General features: G+C 39.8%; 1 protein-coding gene across 2 annotated transcripts in view; it reads right to left on the reverse strand.

The window, feature by feature from the left end:
* The window catches only part of lrrc75a (leucine rich repeat containing 75A), a 43,280-nt gene extending 23,512 nt beyond the window's left edge, over nt 1–19,768 (reverse strand). The window contains exons 1-3 of one of the 2 annotated variants that reach the window (XM_079354967.1): nt 19,318–19,768; nt 18,592–18,888; nt 8,767–8,895 (exon numbers count right to left, since the gene is read on the reverse strand). In XM_079354967.1, the coding sequence (XP_079211093.1) occupies nt 8,767–8,895; nt 18,592–18,843 (381 nt within the window). In that variant the 5' untranslated portion in view covers nt 18,844–18,888; nt 19,318–19,768. Of the gene's footprint in view, nt 1–8,766; nt 8,896–18,591 lie in introns of both variants that reach the window. The other variant, XM_079354966.1, reaches the window with a different exon arrangement.
* Nucleotides 19,769–20,414: the final 646 nt, after the last annotated feature.

Genomic DNA, 20,414 nt, shown 5'->3' on the forward strand with positions numbered 1-20,414 from the left:
GCAACACAACTCCAACCCCTTACATTACAAATACATTGACACGGAATGACGGTGATCTAAAGACACTTACGTGACATCCAAACAGGATGCAGCGAGTAAATTAAGTTATTCTTTTTTTCTCCTCGACTAAAACAACTTTATATGCAAGGCCGTCCCTTCTTTGTAAACATGATGCAAACATGGCTCCAACAACAGCACAGCTGGTGACACTTGCGTTCTGACTCAGACAGGCATTTACAGAGGATATACTGTGCTTGATTTCTGCTGTATTTATGGGTAAAATGTTTTACATTCTGCCTTTAAGATGGAGGGTCAGGGACTACTTCCGGTTCAACTGAGAAGTAAGGAGACAATTTAAGAGACCGCTATCACAGAATTTGTTGATTGCTCTCAAACAAGATTCTTTAATGAACTTCCATTTATTGCCACCTGTCCTGTTTATCCTGTCCTGTTTATCGTTCAGCAGAAAGATTTTAAGAAAACAATTTGACGTGTACAAATACAACCCGTACGTGGTATTCTGCGCTGTCAGTCAGCGGCTGCACAGTTAACTGAGTTGTACACACGGGGGACTTTTTGAGGGAGGGAAAACGTCATGTTGGACACGACGTCATCCCAGGAAACAACAGAGCAGTGAAGTGTTAGAGACAGAAGAAAGACACGAGGATATTATTAAAGCATTCAAGGACCAATGGAGCAAAGAATTAAGAAACACACCTTCTGTCAACGTCAAGTTCCTGATAAGACAAGCTACACACGCGCACACGCACACACACACACACACACACACACACACACACACGCAATCTGGAGGTTTCAGACCATGAGGAAATGTTCACTGCTCTCCCTGTTTCCCCATAAGGAAATTTCTGCTAAAGTCACCCAAAATGCGAGCAGAGCCCATCACCAAGCCCTCCATCACGTGTGTTCACTTCACTTCATGAGCACCCTCTCTAACAATAATAAAAAAAAAAAAAGTGGACTCACCCTCAGGGAAAAAACAGCTATATACAGGTATTTTTGAATTCTTACTGCCAATCACAATCAAGTCCACAGATATTAATAGAGGCTGTCCAGTGTCCATTAAGCAAGCAGCAAAGCTGTAACCAAGGATAACATCATAGCAATCAAAAGAAAAAGTCATTACTAGTTTCATTTTGTGTTAAGCTAACAAAATGCTCGTAAACATGAGATCCTGTTAGCATGTCCGAAAAGATGTCTGTAACTAAAGAAGTCACCCATTTTTGCCTCTTGCATATAGAAAGTATCTCATATAATTGGAAAGGTACTGATAGTTGTTGTGGGAGTTTTTCATTGCTACAGTATGTCTGCTGTGTGAGCAACATATTACATTTAGTGGTTTGTTTGTTTTCTGTGTGTTCAGGGGCATGAACGAGGGACAGAAGTTACACGAGACACCCAGAGCTCTGTTTATCTTTAAACAAACAAAGTAAATAACCACACACCGGCCTGCAAGCACGCCTGATTCTTGAAGGGAAAGCTCGCTGACACTGTGACTGATTTGATTTATGTTTTTTCCAATGCACATTTATAGAATCCAGAGATTAGATCCTACCGCTTTAATAGCATTTTTAGATTGTTTAAATAATGTCTACAATAGGACTGTTAGTGACACTCATGTTCAGATGTTGGTTTATTTATTTATTTACTTAACCTTTATATTCCCAGGTTAGCTCAAATGAGAGTAAGACTTGGCCAAGGATAGGAGCAACACACGGTTTCAACAAAAACATTCAAACTCATACAGTGCACATTACATAATAACTGGACGAGAGTCTGAAGTTTATAGCACATATGTTCCTGATATTGAGAGCATGCGTTATAAGATGTGACTTCACAGCAGCACTCCTGCCCTGCTGTTAGACACAAACTCACAGCAGTCCCACTGCTCAGTTTAATATCAGAATATTTGGTGACAAATTACAAAATGGGACAGACGGTTGAAAGACTGCCAGTTTTTCTATTTTCCCAGGAAGACCTGATCAACAATAGCAGCAACACACAGTTTAAAAGACAAAAAAACTCAAACTCATACTGTGGCTATTACACAATGGACAAATAATAATATGCTAATATGCTTACAGAAATTTGAATTCAAGAATATTCACTAAGGATTTAAAAACATTTGCAGTTTTTAATTTTGTTTGTTGTCTTGAGTTTTGACTGAAAGACTTGCTGCTGAGAGAGCAGATCTTAAATGAAGTCAAATGCATGAAAAAACATTTGAGAAAGCTTCTGCAGGCTTAAGTGCAAAACAGTCACTTGGAATCCAAACACTTTTGTTCAAGGGATCCATCTTCATAGCAAATTAAAGTGGCCCCAGAACTGAACCTTGTGCTCCCCCACTTGTAGATTTATAGTATATCAGCAGTACCACCCTTTTACAGAACAGCTTGGGTTTTACCAGTAATGTTGTTAACAAACCTCCCAACAGTTTGGTCTGGGAAACATAAGGTTAAGTTGTGTCAGATAGTAGTTAGTGGGTTGCAGGATTGCACTGGCCTTTTTTGTTGTTGATGTCTCTGGGCCCCCGTTCATAAGCTACATAAGCTTCTGGGGTTACCCTTTTTTACATGATCATTGACTACCATATGTGTATTGAATTTGTATTTTAAAATTATTGGTAAAACAAAAGAACCTTGAACCTTGTTGATGATTTTACAAATGAAACGAAAACCAAACTGCTTCTAACCAAAACATAGCTTGTCCCTGGCTGCAGATTCTACATCATTAGATAGTTTTTTACAGATAATATTGTTAAAAGTTCTTTGAACTCATGTCTATGTGAACAGTAAAAAATCTGAGCAGGACAAATTCATCACCCCAGAAGCAGACATGTTGACATTTTGGCGATGCAGGGTTTTCATCACACAGATATTTATAGGTGTCTAAGTATCAATTGAAATGTGTAGTTTGCAGTTTCAAAGATCAATACCTTATTAGAAAGTGACCTTCAACTTATTCACAGAGAGCTCTGGTTCTTGTTTATTTGTGAGGTGTTGGTAGGGATGTATTGATGTTGTGTTTTGCAAATTCACTTCTGTTAATGAACAGTAGAGAAGAGTCTTTGTGTCAATAAAGCTGCATGAATTGAATTGTGCTGAAGTGGAGGAGGAATGTTGGGTCGATTAAAAGCTGGAGCCTTGTGGCTTCAGTGTAGCCTTTACTCCAACTCTCTTCCCCCCCTTTATTTTTTTCCCCCTTCAAGCTCGTCCTTTTCCTCCTTCAGTCTCTGTTGTCCTTGCTCCGCTCATCTCTCTCCTCTTACATTATTGATACAGAGCACATCTATGGATCTCCAGAGGACTGATGACCTCTCCCTCGGTCTCCATCTCTCTCTCGAACTCTTATTTTTTATCAGTCTGCTTCATCACTATTCCTTCCCCCTCCGACCAGCCGAGTGATGTGAGTTTGCGCAGCACAAATTGAGCCATTACTTTAGTCCTAGTTCTCCCTGCATGCAATGCATGCTCTAAAATATGACTTCTTCATTATCCCTTCATCCTGCAGATCAGTTGTTTCATCTTATTTCTCTCATTTCAGAGAGATGCAGGAGAAGAATTAGTATATGCGGCTGAATCATGTCTGGATCTAATGTCTCAGGAAGGAATCTGTTTTTTCTTTAGACAATAAAGAAGACTATTAAGCTATTATACGTTGGCAGAAAATGCCCAATATTAGCAGTGTAACAAAGTCAAAGTGAAGTTTTACTTTGGTAGTTGGATACAGCAGAAAAAAAGCAATAATCCATATTTCTAAGTTTCTCTGCTTCATTTAATTGATTGTCGTGACATTTACACTTCGCTCTGTCTTGTGTTAATTAGAATTACCTCTGATCATTTGTACCATAAACTGTAGTTTGTACAAACCATATTTACCATGACAGAAAAAAATAAAACGCTATGCAAAGAAATGAATACCATCTGATTTAAAAATATCAACTGAAATGTAAAATATGTTTCTTTATATATACAGAACACATACTTTTCATGACCTTGAGAACTTTGGTGGTTGTTATTCACCTCTTAAAGGTTCATAATGACTACTGTGAGCTGATGATGTGTGCGGTCACTGTAAGAAGCTGTGAGTGTCAGGCGGTGAACATTAGGAGCAGGGGTTATTCCTGCTCAATCACCGCTCGCGTACGTCACTAAAGGACGGCAGACTGGTTTATGTGAACAGGGGAAAGGACATTAAAACACGGCTTCAGCACATTTAATACACACTTGAAACTGGGGTCCTGTAATACTGCATGCGCCCATAGCCTTGAAAATGTATTAGCTTCAGTCATGTCTCCGTCCCTTTCTGCTTTCATATCCAGAGGCTTATTAAAAACAGCAGGGATAAGATGTTAGACACCTGTTTTGATTTAGTCATCCCAGCTTTTGTGATTGGCTCCTCTGAATGAAGCCGTCATATACTGATCAACATGTTTGATGTTATTCCAAAGTGAAACAAAAGTTTCCACATACAAGCAGTCTGGCCTTCTCTACTTTGTCATGTTGATATATTACGCTTCCTCTTCCTTATAAGTTTTGATGTGTCTGTTTTTTCTTCTGTGTTTATTGTCTTAATAGCGGTGCGCACACAGTTCTGAGCATTCCCTCCACCTGGACTCGGCTGATGACACGGACGTGTGAAAATGGAACATGAATTTTTCAAAAGGGAACAATGGTTGATAATGTTGAATAATAAGACGGAGATATAATTATTTAAACAGCTTGGGTATCACTGTATGTTATTGGAGGACATATGGACGAGTGGGCAGAGACTTGTCAGAGGCACACGTTCCTTATGTGTAACACAGGAAACAATGTGGAAGTGTGATCTGAGAAAGAACTACTTTATTGTCTTAAAATTATTACAAACAGCCGGTGTTGTTTATTCTGAAACTCTTAAAAGACCACTTTCAACGTCTTTTTGAAGAGACCACATCGGACCTTCGACCTTCTGTCGTGGAAATTCTCCTTTGTGAGGTGGAGAGTTGCTAAGTCTCAGAAGAACTTCATACTTCGGCGCTTGAATCAGATCTCTTTAATAACACGCAGCGTGGAGAGGAGGCCGCAGTCTGCAGCGTTCTCTCCCGAACCTTCATATTACAAATCCTTATATGCAATCCAGAGAGGAGGTTACCTTACAGTTAACAAATGGTGATCTTTACATTTCTTTGAAGTTACTGTATCCTGTCCTTCTGGAGACAGTGACTCTGTGATGATAATGAAATGACATATACATTTTATATGGTGTTGTCTGAGAAGGAGGATGCCCTCCTGTGGCTCTTTGGCACCTCTGTTCTTTCAGACCATTTGGTGGCTCCTGGAAGTCTATGTAATTTCCCACACTTCATCACCACCTGATACAGGCCTCTTCATTTCCTGTACAAACAGTTTTGCACATATCTCAATACTGTGTTCTCCATCCCAAACCGTGCTTGAGTGATGGATTTCAATGAATGGTCCAACAGGTGGAAATTTCAGGGGATGAGTCAGAAAGAAAGTCAGTGAGAGCGCTTTAAGGTCTTCTGGGTAATGTAGGCGTGTTCACTTGTTCCGACTGATACCTTATTCTAACAGATCAAAGCCTCAGAGTTCAGTCATTACTCTCTCACACTGCGTTATTGGAGCTGTTCTGTTAATATGACGACTAAATTATCTCTGTTGCTGCCTCACATCATTTCTGAACCACAGGGAGGTTTGTTGTAAAGCAGCTACAGGAAATAAACAACTTTCAGGTCGTCTGGGCTGTGTGAAATGGCTCCCTGATGACTACTAGAGTGCACTGTAGTGTCCGACTGACCGCTTCAGGGCGGAGCCGGATAGTATTGCACCATAAAGTGCACATTGCACATAAACAGTTGAGTAAAATCTGGGAGGATTTATAGATACTGAACAAGCTGCTTGGATCAAAGCCCAGTTAAACAATCTGGAGTATGATCAGAGGAAGATAAAAAGTTGATCAAACACAAATGGCATTCTCTCACTGCAGAGTCTAAGGATGAATAATAAATAAAAGTATCACAACTAAACATCTATACGAGGCTTCATTCAAATGACTCCAGAGCTATGCCCAATAAAGACAAATAGGTTTCACTTATGGAAATTATGTTGCAGAGCCAGGTGTTACATCAAGACCTGAAGAAGAATACTCTCCAGTTTTCAAAAAATTCATTCTTTGATACTTTTTGATACCATGTCTTAACAATTATGTTATTTAAATGACTGATATTTAAGCTATAAAAAACCCCATCAGATCTCCACTCATATTGTTTACCAAAAGCTGCAGCAGGCCGAAATAAATCAATCTATCATTCTCGTCGCCAGTAAAAAAAACAAAAAAACATACTCATTGTAAATAAAAATAGGATAGGGGAGATGGGATAGGCAGGATTTCTCCGTTGTATTTCTCACTTTCTTGTTGTCCACACTGCTGAGGTGGAGGTCGGAGCAGGTCATGCATGAGTCTTGATGGTGGTGGCTGGGCGTCAGGGACGTGCTGTGTTGGTTGTACTGGATTACTTTGCTGAAGGTTGGGGGAACTCTGTCTAGTTAAGAAAAATGCTGCCTTCATATCTGTGCACTTTAGACAGTGTGCAGGAGATAATCTTTTAGTAAACTAGAAGTATACAGTATTATCAATCTTTTGTTGCTTTGGTATTGAAGCAGGAATCATTAGGGTTGGATTTTTACTACAATCACATCTAAGATGAGAAATCTGACAACACTTGAATAATAAGCTGTGTACAAATTGTCTGCAGAGAAGTTTATAAAAATGATTTATTTTTGTCAAAAGAGAAGCAGTGGAGCCTGAAATATCTCCAACGGTAGCAAAGTATAAAAAAAGAACAACAATCAAACTTGTCAGACAGGACGGAGGGAGAGAGCAGAAGGAGAAAAATAACACCTCTGTCTTTCTGCTTCACATAACAACACCCCCTCTGGTGCGTCTTTCTGCCTCACTCTGTTCACCTTTCTTGAACTGTACACAAAACCTTTTCTTTTCCATTTCCTCTGCAGCAGGTGTGAAGACAATCTCACAGAATGTGGCATCAATAACACGTTCATTTCAGCTCCCACAATGCATTCTGAGTTAGCATCTATCCCGGCCTCACAAGAATAATTAGATCCATTTTTCTCCACATGTACAGTGAGTGCCAACAGTTTATTTGATTGTTGATTCATTTTTGACTATTTTATATCTATTAGACAGAATTGCTTTTATTTGGGGTAAATGTTTCACGTTTGCCTTTGCTTTTATTAACATTGCTTTTTGGAAGAAAATATGAAAAAAAAAAATCTGATTTCCTTCAACAGCTAATGATTTAGCAAATCTTTGGCATCCTGTTTTTAGAGGAAATGCATCAATTAGGAGTAAATGGTGTTTCATGAGGTCTTGGTGAGTTCAGAGGAAAAGTGTAATGGACAAAAGTCCATCACATCAAGACATCAAAACAACACTGAACGTTGATTATCTCAAAAATGGGTTTGCATCATCTCAGCTAGATGAAAGTCAATTTTCAGATCTGGTAGATAATTTACAGGCAATACCAGAGATGGCCATTTTCAGTCAATTCAACATTCATGACCTTGTAAGTGAGTACTTGATGATTTGCAAGATGTATTTTTTTAAGATCAAAATAAATAGGTCTAAGATTGAAGTCCTGGATGAACTCCTCAGCAGATTCATTTAGGTGGTCAGTGGTTACTGGCCATCATTAAAGACAGAAGACGCTACCCTTAAACATGGACTTTAAATACTAAACAACAAAGCCTGAGTGATGTCAGCCATCTGCTACAGCGGGGAGCTCCGGGGACTCAGCGACAGACTCGTACTGTCTCAGCCTAATTTTCAGTCAACCTAACTACAGGCTGAGAGTTGAAGCTAAGGCAGGTTTTAAGTCTCTTAACAAACCATTACATCACACCCACCTGTCAATCATGTCAGCTATGCAACTAACTATGGAATACATATTGTTTTTAAAATGAAAATGGAGCCTGTTCAAAGTGGACACTCAACAAACAGAGTTTTCAAATTTTGATTGGCTTTGTGCTAGGTGGACGACGACTGTTGAAGAGAGTCTGCACCTGGACTGTTTTAATGCTTTTAGAGAAAAACAAGAACAAATGTATTATGGTGAATAAATTGCTGTTCTGCAGACTCCAAGCAGCTTGCTGTTTTGAACAAAACTTTAAACAGTATTTGAGCTTTCCATCCAAAAAGGTGACATCAGAGGAACATAGTGGCTGTGTGATTACTGTCAATTTGTGGATTTGGGATTCACAGTAGCCTTTTATCACAGCTAGCATTCGGCCAACTTACAGTGTTTTAGCACATCGCACTGTGCTGCAATTACACATCAGACCATTTAAATTCTATCTTTGTCTGCATCCTTCCTCATCCCTCCCTGCATAATTCATCCAGCATGGCTGCTGTCACGCCTCCTCTCCCCGTCGTTCTCTCAATGACACACTGGGCTACATGAATGAACAAACACAACAGGCTATGGATCCCTCAAGGACACACACACACACACACACACACACACACACACACAACCACTTAGAGCACTTCCGTAACCTGATAGTGTCAGACAGAATGAGTCAGGAGATCAGCTGATACAAGCAAATGCATCACAACGCTCTGCACGTGTGTGTGACTGTGAGCATGTACGAGTGTATTTATCACTATTGTGTTTGTAGTTTTCTGTACATGAGGTGTTGTTTGAAAATGTGTAAGTGTGCTGTGTACCGTCTTGGGACAGTGGACGTATCTCGCCAGGCTGATAATCAGATCGTGCGTGATGGGGTCGACCAGGTTTCTGAAGCTGGCATAGCGATACAACACGTCATCCAGAGATGTCGACTCCATGCCCAGGTCCTACAACACACACAAACACACATTGCTTAAGAACACAATATCCACACTAACACAAACGTACACAGTCCCGAGAGTTAAGGGAACACTGGTTCTATTTATATAACACATTTCTTTCACATGAGGGAAACTCAATGTCTTTTTCACTAAACGAGGAAAAAAAAGCCTGATAACTTTTGAAACATGCTATTATCACAAATACAGCACATATTTTAAAAAAAGACGGATTCATTTCTTTTTGTCTTCATTCGTGTCACATACCTGTAACATCATCTTACTGTTGTTTGTGTTATGTATATTTAGCCTCGACTGATTGAAGGTGTTACCAATGACTTAATTCCCTTTAAAACAAATAAACATCTGGATTAAACAGAGATGTGAATTCAGACTAACATTTATCAAGTGGTAACAGTGTATTTGACAGTGTAGCTAGCACTGCTAGTGTAAATGCTCGTAAACAACCGTTTTTCATTCACAAAGATGAGATGGTGCAGACAAAATTGATCTTTGATGATTAAAAATCAAACAACATAAAGGTTTTGTTTTCATTAACCAGACTAAACGGGACCTTAATGTACAGTACTGTAAGAAGTGCGAAAAAGATGTTTCTTAACCTGACCAATCAATGAGTGACGAATGTCTGTATGGCAACATAATATCAGGGACCTTGTAATACTTAAACTAAGGCTAAATCTAAAACAGCTAACAACATTTACATTAGAGAGCTGACCCATTAATCAAGTGTTTAGCCGACGACTATTGGTGGGTTGCTGAGTCACAGCTTGGACTCTATATTTGCAGCACTGAGGGCCTAAATAATACAATTATTATTAGCTCATTTTACAAAAAAAAAAATCGATGTCATTTGACAATGTATCTCGATAAGGTAACAGTAAGGCTGAGATCTGGCTTTTGATTTCAATAGCCATCATCAAAAGCACATTGCAGTGAAACCTTTAATTAAGGATTTGTTTTTTTTCTTCATGTGCAAAAAAAGATGCACACCTTTCAGCCCACAGGAATGCACACATGCAAATGCATTCCCTTGTTGGTAAGTGCAGGGCTTTCATTTTATACATGCTGCTTGGTAAACTCTAAAACCTCAAGCCCGATGCAACGTGTCCCGCTGCCTGACAGTCTGCCTGCCTGTGAGGGGAAATCAAAATTTGTCACATCACATGCTACATAGAACTCAACGACGCATAAACCTGTTGGCAGCTTCAAGCATGACAAGCGGTCCTGTTAAATCTCAAAAAGTCAGCTTGAGAGACAACTCTGCTTCAAAACACAGAAACAGGAGAGGATTAGTATGTAGGAGTTTGAGGTATTCTGAGGGATGTCACAAAATCGCAGTCACTCCAACACAGAGCTGAATCTGAATATTTAGACTTAATCTTTTGTTTGGGATTAATTTCTTAAGTCTTAAGCATCCCTAAAGCTGTTCCTTCACATCACGGTATAATGCAAAGATTGTTATAAAAAGCTGTTCTTTCAGTCTTACTCTTTGGGAGGACAACAGAAGATATATTTGGTCCTGAATTAAGTTAAAATGCTATTTTTTTTTTTAGCTGGAGCTGATCATATGTAGAGCAGAGGGTGGGGAGAGTAGGGATGTGTGCAAACATGACCCATGGCTGTTTATTTCTGCTGTAATGTTGGACAGTCTGATATGGAGCCTAATGGGGATGTTTTGGTTTTTACAGCCAGCCTCAAGTGGACACCCAAGGGACTGCAGTTTTCTGCCTTTCCTCACTGGCTTCATTATTTTAACACTGCGTTGTTGCCCCATCGTATCCAGCGTCATCTCTAAATTCTGGTTATCTTAAAACAAATCAAAAAATCCAAACTTCAAAACAAGGCTAATCACTTTGTGAGGTCCCAGTGGTTGATCATGGATGTATTTGTATGGAGTTGTTTTTTAATAAAAGATGAACATTTCAAAAGGAAGTTTGCCACAGAAGTTTTTGGATTATGTGCAAGAGTTTGCATGCTATTCTCTTCTTATGACGTAAACTTTCGAAAGCTTTATTTCTTTTTAATTTAAAAAAATGTATTCTCTTACAATGTGTTGTATGTAAATTCAGTGAAGGAGGAAAAAATCTTTGAAAGGTTATTTGTGTGATAGAGGTTTGGTCTGAAGGTTGACTGGGGCTGTGATCGAGGGACCCAATGAGATATCTTTTCATGGGGCCCAGAAATCCTAGAAATATCCTGCTACTACACACACACACACACACACACACACACACACACACACACACACACACACACACACACACACACACACACACACACACACACACACACACACACACACACACACACACACACACACACACACACACACACACACACACACACACTCGGTAAAAGGATGTGAATTGAGACAATGTCAGTATGCTCTGCTCTGGTACACAATGTGTAATGGGTGTGCTTTTGTCCACACTGTTTGTGCTGCTAATGTAGCTGAGCTTGAAACACTGTGAGCAAATACATTTTAGCCTGCAGGTAAGTGGAGGCTCATAGTGCCTGCAGATACATTTGTGTGTTTGGTTTGTTTGTGCAGACAGTTCAGAGCCAGTTAAGTGGCATCAGGATGACAATGATCGAAGAGAGAGAGGGAGAGAGAGAGAGAGAGGGATGTGAGGGTTAATGCTTGGTCTCCTACAGAAATGTATGACTCACTGAGGTCTCCATGCCACCTTTTGTTTTGCGTGGGCCGATTAGCGACTGAATGACACACACACAGACACACACCCTGTATGAATCAGATGCTGTAATTTTGGAGCGGCATAAATAGAAACATAGAAGCAGAAAAGGCTATGATTAGTACATCAACAGGTGTATTTTTTGCTATGTCATGCTGGTGATACAAATACTCTCACAGCTTACAGTTGAAATCAGTCTATCATACATGATGCATTGTGGGTGTTTCTGTTTTGCTTCTGCCAAACACCTTTGATGTTTGTTATAATCACGTTTTTCCTGACCTGGATTGAAAACATCATGGATTCAAGAAAGATGCGGAGAAGTGAGACCAACATGAACGGCTAACAGTCCTAAGTGATGATATTAATCCTACCCTCTTTATGTAGTTAAGGTAATGCCATTGTCAACAAATCAAAAATGTGGTGAATTGAAAGAGGGAAGCCTTAGCCTTTTAGATGAACTTTTAAACGCAACATGTGAGAAACTGTTTTAGGGTTAAGGTGGGTCTGTAGTGGTGAAGTTGTTAAACCAATTTTGGTGAGTTTTTTGTGACACTTCTTAACTGCCTATTAGCACAAAAATAAATAAATAAATGTAGAATTCCTTTGAAGCCAATGGTGGCGGTTGCCATACTGAAAATGCTTTCTCAAACTAAATTTCCGTCAGACTAGAAAGAGGCAAAGAACCTGATATGCAGCTACAACACGCATGTTTGGAGTTTAATCGTAAACCCCTCATATTTCCCAATCCCAGCTGTCATTGGGTCAGAGAGCTGCCCTGGACAGATCGCCTGTCAGTCCCCGAGTAAAAACAAATATTCACACTGATTTTTATGAACCAATTCAGAGTCTCCAATTAACCTAGAGTACCTGAGGGTAAGCACAGGGAGAACATGTGCATAAAGGCCTTACAGGGATTCAAAAGAGGGACCTTCTTGCTGTGAGGCAACAGTGCTAACCACTGCTTCACCTTGTAGTTGAACAAGCAAACAGGTGGAGCCGAGGTGGGACTTAAGCCTCCTGGAAAACATCTTCAAGGAGGTAACCTGTTGGTTAACTCAGAGACGCCCCAGATTATACAAATTTAAGAAAAACACTGGCTTCCTAAAACTGTTGCAGAGGACTTTAAGAAAATGTATTCCCCTATAAAGGCTGTCAATATGTTTATTTATGCTATGAAATTGACATTTTAATATGGGGCCTAATAGGCATTCCTTAATAAAGTACTTTGAGGTGCATGCAACTCTGACAATCTCGGAAAATTGTCTTAAATTGATGTAAGGAAGGAGATTAAATGGAAAACTACAAATTATGGTAAGTGCAGAGATATTTCTTGAAACAGTTGGTCGTACCTTAATTTAAAGATGCTAATGGAAGTGGTTTCTCCTCTTCATAGTCTTTTTGTAAAGCCAGACACACTGGCTGTTGAGTCCTGCCGTAGTTTATTAGAAGGTAAAATCAAACTTGTTACCTCAGTCTCAAAAGAACAAAAAGTATTTTACTGAAATGTCAAACTATCCCCTCAAACATCCCACAATAATTGGTATTTGCAAACTTTCATTGACGACTGTAATTATTCAGTTACCATAACGTCCAGTTAGAAAGAAAAACACATGCTCCAATAAAAAAAATGTTTTGATTTTGCAAAACAGATCATTTCTTTCAATGTGTGTTCATGACCCTGAGCTCGGCTCACACACACACACACACACACACTTTCTGAGATGCACCTACAGCTGCAACGTCAAAGCGCCGATCAGAAACTGATACAAAGACACAAAGTGTCTGCTCTAAATTATGATGATGCATTTCCTGTAAAGGTGGGTTTGTTAGATTTGTATCTTTTGGGGAAATGTCTCTTTTAGTTTTTTTTTGTCTCCGAAATGTTGCACTTTGTGTAAAATAATTATTTTCTTAGAGAGTTATGTGAAATGTGATTGTTTTGTAAAATAATGTGGTTCATCAAACGTTTGGGTGTTGAGTCTAACATTTGAGTGTGTGTTACGTTTCAGGTGTTGTTGTGTTTTGTGAAATATTGTTTTGATTAAACTTTTTATAACTTATATTTAATGAAATGAGGTTGTTGTTAAACGCTATTTGTGAAACATTATTGGGATCTTTAAAATGTTGTGTTTCATAAAAAGTTTTAGTTTTCTTTTAGAATTATTTGTTTTTTTAGATACTTTTTAGATCCCATGACGACATTTCCCAAAATGTCGTCTTGTTGGGATTTGTGAAATGTATTTGATGAGACATGATGTGAAATGTTTCTGTTTTGTAAAATAAACAGACATCTAAAAGGTTTTTGTTTGTTCTTATCTAAAAGACTTCCGACTTGTTTTTGTGTTTCATTGTTCGTGTGTTTTTTTTTTATTTAATTACAATTGAGTAACTTTTTTGTAGAAAAAAAAAGTGTTGGTATTTAAATTTTTTTTTTTTAAAAATCATCAATTTAAATGTTAGCAAATTGACCTTACAGGGGTTTTCCTCAAATTTGTAATCGCTGATGTTATTCAAATTATGTGTGAGATGCTATCATTGGGAGAAATGTCAATTATGTCTGACCATCCTGAACATTGTTTGTCCTCCTCGTCTTGAAGTAACAGCACAATGAACGTCTGTTTTTGTATTTTATATTTGCAAATCTTCTTTTTCTTCATGTGGCAGAGTAGCTCTGGTTGCCAGGTGACAGCGTCACCAACACGGCTCTGACATCTTTCCTTCAGTTGGAACATAATGTCAGTTTGTCTGCATTGTAGCAAATGACAGCAATCAAAAACTGGAACAAAGTTGAAACTGTCTCTTTGTCTAAACTGCACTTGAAAGGACTTTGATGATGGTTTGAAGGAAAAGACTGTTCAGAGTCAGACAGCAGACAGCACTTGCTCCTCTGGGATTCACACAGTCAGACACAGCTGAATCAAACCGTGATAAGGGCTCATGTGAACAGGGAGATAAATATCCACGTTTCTCTGTTTCTCTGCATCAGGCTCATAATTAGGATAATCAAGTCTGTGGAAACGCACTAAATTAATCACAGAGAATTATGTTGAGACACGCCCTGAGCATGCTGGTAAGACTTGAGAAAAAGAATGAGGAGAATGTGTAAAACGGAAAACTCTCAAAACAGTTTCAAATTCAGCTCTTGTGTTAAAGAAGTCCCTTTTACACATGCAATGCAATCCTGAGAAAACATTACCCATGTAATAGTGTCCGAGAGTTTGTGGTGGTTTGAGTGTTTTGGGGTTTTTTTTAGAAAAAAAATCAGAAATTACCCTATTATGCCAAGGACTACTACTGTACTTTTTCCACCTGGACCAGGCTGCAAACATGTTTAATTGTGCAATTAAAAAAATTTGCATTTTTATGTGTGATGTATGTGACTTCTTGGTGGCCAGCCTGGGGTAGACACAGCATTGCAAATAACAACAGTACTTTCCAAATGTGAGTTTTTGAAACATATTTTTACATTTAACATCTCTGAGCGTTGGTTTGTTTTAATGGTTTTCAGAATGTCTTCTTTTAATGTTTCTGTTTTTCCATTGGTCATGATGCTTTTGATGTTTCGTGTGAAGCACTTAGATTGTCTTGTTGCTGAAATGTGGGATAGAAATGAACTTGCTTTGACTAATTTGATTCTCATTTGGCTCCATATTCCGGAGGCACTGTTCTCTGTAAGAACAGTATGTGACAGACGAATCACACGATGAATTGGATAATGACAATTACAGACGATAAGGACAGCAGAGGGGGAACAAATGTGACAGACTGACGGAGAAACAGAAAAGAAGAGGAGCAGTGATTACTTAAACATGAGAAGACAGACGTCAGGAAAGAATGAGAGGTACTGATGCAGAAATAAAAGAGGAGAAAGAGAGCTTGTTCATGGAAAAAGCAGTCACCTCTTTCTGCCATTTTCCAGGTTCCCCTCCATTCTGCCCGTAATCAAAGACGCTTGGCTGCACTGCTCAGACTAAATAGACACTGATTAATCAAGCAGGAGCTCTGTTAAGAGCTAATTGGCAGCCTACCTCCTTCGTCTGCACGCCGCTCCAGAGGCATTTTTCCCCCCTTAAGGCTGATCGCCTAACCCCACAACCAACAGCTTCTGAAAACTGCTAAATGTATCCTCAACAATCTAAAGTGTGTTTTTAAAAGCTGCATGGCCTTCAAATGTTTCTGACGTTTCCCTCTTCCAACACACCTGATTCAAATGATTAGATCATCAGGCCTGATCAGGCCCAATTCATTTAAATCAGGTGAGGGAAAGAAAGCCAGAAGAGCCAAGAAACTGCAGTTCATTGGGTGGCTTTAAGTAACGGTTGGGTGATGCTAGATGTGTCAAATCTCTTCTTAAGGGCTTTTGATATGCACATATCCATGAAGTTTATTGTTCTTAAAAATTGTTCAAAAACTATCTGCTGTTGTTTTGAAAAATACAGGGTTTTCTTATTGAAATGTGAGCACTTATTAGCATTTTTATGTGTTTGCTCAACATACCTGGCTTGTTGACTTTTTCAATGTTATGTCAGACAGGGCTGTCAAGATACCAGTATATCCAACTTCACCACTATAACAGGAAAGATCAGACCATATTGACACCTGTTTATTACAAAGGCCACAACAATAGAAGTCCTAAAAACCCTAGACGGTTCCTCGACATTGCCAATGTATCACGTCAGCAGGTGCATTAAGCTTCACCTTTGTACAAAAGGATGAGTTGGAGACGCCCCTACAGTATACCTAGATTCATAAACAGTCAGTGTTTACTCCTGAAGATACTGAATTTCTAAATGTGTGCACATTTTATCTCGACTGGCTAAACACCTAATTGACACATTTTTCCTGTAAAGTGTAAATTATTCATCCTGATTGATTCCAGTTTTTAAAATTGTAAGAGTATTGTTTTCTGGGATAGAGGATCACCCTTTCTGTGAGAAGTGCAGTTCTCCTCCGAGGTATCATAGTTTAATCAGGTCGTGACAGAGACAGTAATCCCCCTCCTCTCTAACAATGATGGATGGAGAGGTGTCCTCCGTCTTTAATCCTCGGTGCTTCGCTCCACTGGTTAGCATTGATTCAAGGATTAACAATGTAAACAGGCCTAATGAGAAAAATGTAAATAGTATGTGAAAGGAGCTGATAGAAAGCTCCAAAGCCCAAACAATAAATTGTGATAGCAGCGTACGTGTATGTGCATGAGTGTGTATAAGCACAGACGCTGTTCCCTGTGGTTGAGTCATCGGGGATGAACAGTCAACACAGGCAGCATATGGATTCTGTGTAGCGCTGTGTTTGTGCTTCTTTCCTTTTCTTTCTCATCCATATAATAAAAAGCCCAGATTGACTTTTTATCTCGTAATTTCACTCCTGTTACTCCCCCTTTCTTTGCAGTGCTCCAATTCAACCAGTGGTATTTTTATTTCCCCTGCTTCTCTTTTTGTTTTTCTCATCAGCAGATTCTTTCTTTCTGGCTTCTGCTGCTGTGTGGCTTTTCCTTTTCTCTAATAGCAGCAGCTGCAGCAGTTGCCAGCCTTACAGACAGCCAGGTGCTGCAAATGTCTTGAAAGATACAGAGAGGACATAAATCGAAGCAGAAGGCTCTACACCATAAAAGTGCAGCTCAGGTGTTCAACAAACTGGGGAGTCTGAACTCAGCCATACAGGTATGATTAAAAAAAGACTTGAGTAATAGCTCATTCAGTCCTCATATATAAGGCTATCCTACTTGTGCTTAGATAATCAATTATCTAAAGACTTGAGCCATGTGTGTTTGAAAAGAAGTATACATATATAAACATGGTGTCAAAAACAATCAAGAGGAATCAACAAGCAGCAGCTTGAAAAAATCTTGTTGTTTCTCTATATTAGATTTTTGTCTTTGTTGTTTTTCTAATAAGACGATTGATACCTCTCCCATGTCTGTTCACTGTGTGTGTAAGGAGCAATGTATGATTGATTGATTGGTGAAGCCAAGGGAAGTGAGCCGTCCTCTAGCTTTGAACCAATCAGATCAGAGCATAGTAACACACCGCTGAAATAAAATAATAACAATAATAATAATATTATTGATATATAAGGGACCCAAGGAGGTATGGAGTTTATTGCTCAAGAATAACTTTACAAAACTACCACGACAGCAGAAACCTAAAATGAAATCTGAAAGCAGAATATAAATAGCTACGCAAACAGCCGTAGAGCAGAAGATGAATCTGGACTTTAAATGACGGAAATCACAAGAATATGGATCTGCCGCTAAAGCTAGCCACTCCATATGGACAACAAGCATCTTATCTCACCACCATGAACAACAGGAGAATATTGTTCTTTGAATAGGCTATATGTGGTCCACACATCCACTCCTCTCTCTTTGCAGCTTAACTGTTGACTGTACTGCTCATTTCACTATCTGTGCATTTTTTAAGCATGCTGGTTATACTGCTCAGTTTGTGATTTACCTGTGACTGTGTTAATCAGTTCACTGAAATTGTGTTAGTTTGTGCGCACACTTTAGATTACCATTACCGGGTATAAGATTCAGGTTAAGTTATCTAAATAGATTATGATTGGGGTTTTTTTCTGTCTGTAGCTGCAGTAGGTTACTGGGTTGTCAGTTTCAAGGCCATGTTGTAAAATGATTATTCTGCCTGGTGTTACGTATGGAAACTATACTACTATGTTCTTATGTCGAGCGCATACATGTCAGCTGCAGGTTTTAGAGGGATGTAAGTGTCAGAAGTGTTACGTGGTTTGTGCAATTTCCATGCCACTGATCCCTCCACAACTTGGTGTCCCTATTTAACTACCCAGTCCAAGAAAAGTCTGGACACAGCTCTGGTGATGATAGCAAATCCCTGAGAAACTGATACATGTACTCAGAAAAACAGAACAGAAGAAGAAAGGAGAAAAGAAAAGGCAGAGGTATTGTGTTGATGGTGTGACCCCTGATCCAACACTCACACATACATAAACACAAACTCTCAGCAGTTACCTGTCGGAGGGTCTTGAGCATCTCCGTGGCCTCATCCTGCTTGCCCTGCTTGGCCATCAGCATCATCTCCTGGATCATACCAATGCGGCGCTGGTAGGGTGGCGGTGGCGTCCCCCCACGGTTCAGCCGGTCCCCTGACTTCAGCATGAGGGAGGCCAGGATGTCGCCCCGCTCCTTGGTGGGTGTTCGCTTCCAGCTGTGCTGCGGGCTGGCTCCTCCAGGCTCCTGGCCTTTGGTCTGTTTGGCACCCATAGGGCTGCGTTAACGTGAACTGTGATAATAACAACACTGGTCCCACTGAGGAGTCATGCAGAGGAGCTTTGATTAATGTTGGAGATGCTTTGCTCATTAAAATGTGCAGCTGCAGACATCTTTTGAAGAAAACGGCAGTTTTGGGGCTTTAAAGTGAAGCATTTAGAACAGAAAAACTGTATTTTCTGTACATGAAATGTTCATTGTCACTCAGAAAACAGAGATGTGGATGGTTCTACTTCTAATACTTGAAAACAAAACGAGGTGGATCAAGTACTTTCTGCTTTTAATAAGTTATTTATAATCCCAAGGAGAGAGGCTCAAGTCGGGAACAGGTCGGAGGGTGCTGCCTGCAGCATGGCCGCACAACACGGACACAGCAAAGTCAGGATGCAGGATACTCAGAATGCAGACTGTGGCCCGCTGCAGCCTCCTATCCCGAGCACAACTTCACCACGTCTGCAAAATATTTACCTCCGGCAGCTGCGTCATCATTCTCCTCTGTTCCACCTGAAACAGATCACTGTCCTGGACCAGATGATGAGGAGGAGGCGAAGAAGGAGGATGACAAGAGGAGGTGGTGCATGAATCAGGTCATGGCAATGTTTACGTCTCCTGAAGATCGCAGCTAACTGTCTGTTGTTTCTCGAGAACTGGAAGTCATGCAAAACCTGCAACAAAACCCGCCCTCGTCCTACTCCAAGGTTGATCCTCCATCCGCTCCAGAGCGCGAGAGGAGCCGCGTCGCTGTTTCGGTCCCCGGGGTTTGTGTTGAGGCTGCAGCGGCTCCGCGGTTTGACAGGAAAGGTGGACAAACAGTGGGGTGTTCCCGTGCTGGGACTGAATTATGTATTACACCCTCTGTTCAGCTGTAGTCTAAGGGAGCGCGCGGGGTGTGCACGTGAGCACAAGTCCTCATACACAGTGATGGGGAGAGAGAGAGGAGAGAGAGGGAGGGGAGGGCTGTCGGATCATGAGGACCGCCAAGTTTGAACATCGAACTCCTCAGAACTCCTCGTTTTGTGCACAAGATAATCATTTTGAATCACTGCTACTTCAGGAGCCACTGTAGTTAAGTGCGTTTATTTTATTTTTTAAAATATATTTTAGGCCTACAGTGTATCTATTTCCGCTTTGGAGTCACAGTGCAGCGCTTTGGTAAACATCTATGTTTTACAATGTTTTCTATAAATAAAGTGGATAGGAATGTAAAAAGTAGTCTACATGTGAAGTGATATTACAGGTTAGCACTTTCAGCTGCATTTCTTTAAAAAGTCGGCTGAATGTATTTGGTGAAGGGTTTTTGCACATGGGAAACTAGTTATAATAAGTTATTGTTTAGCTCTGTCCTTAAAAAAGAACAAGCAAGCCATTTATTTTAAGCTGGAAGTGTGGTCTTTATAGGGTTTGGTCTTTTGAGTTCAAGAAAACAGTTGACATATTCAAACTTTTTTATTTGATTAGGCTACAGTAAATTGGTGAAGTAATGCATTTCAGTAGGCCTACCACATCATTTCATTTTACCTGATCATCGAGGCACCATGGACATTTTTTTTTCTACTTGTTTACAT

The sequence above is a fragment of the Symphodus melops genome, assembly GCF_947650265.1.
Source record: "Symphodus melops genome assembly, chromosome: 10".
NCBI classification, from domain to species: domain Eukaryota; kingdom Metazoa; phylum Chordata; class Actinopteri; order Labriformes; family Labridae; genus Symphodus; species Symphodus melops.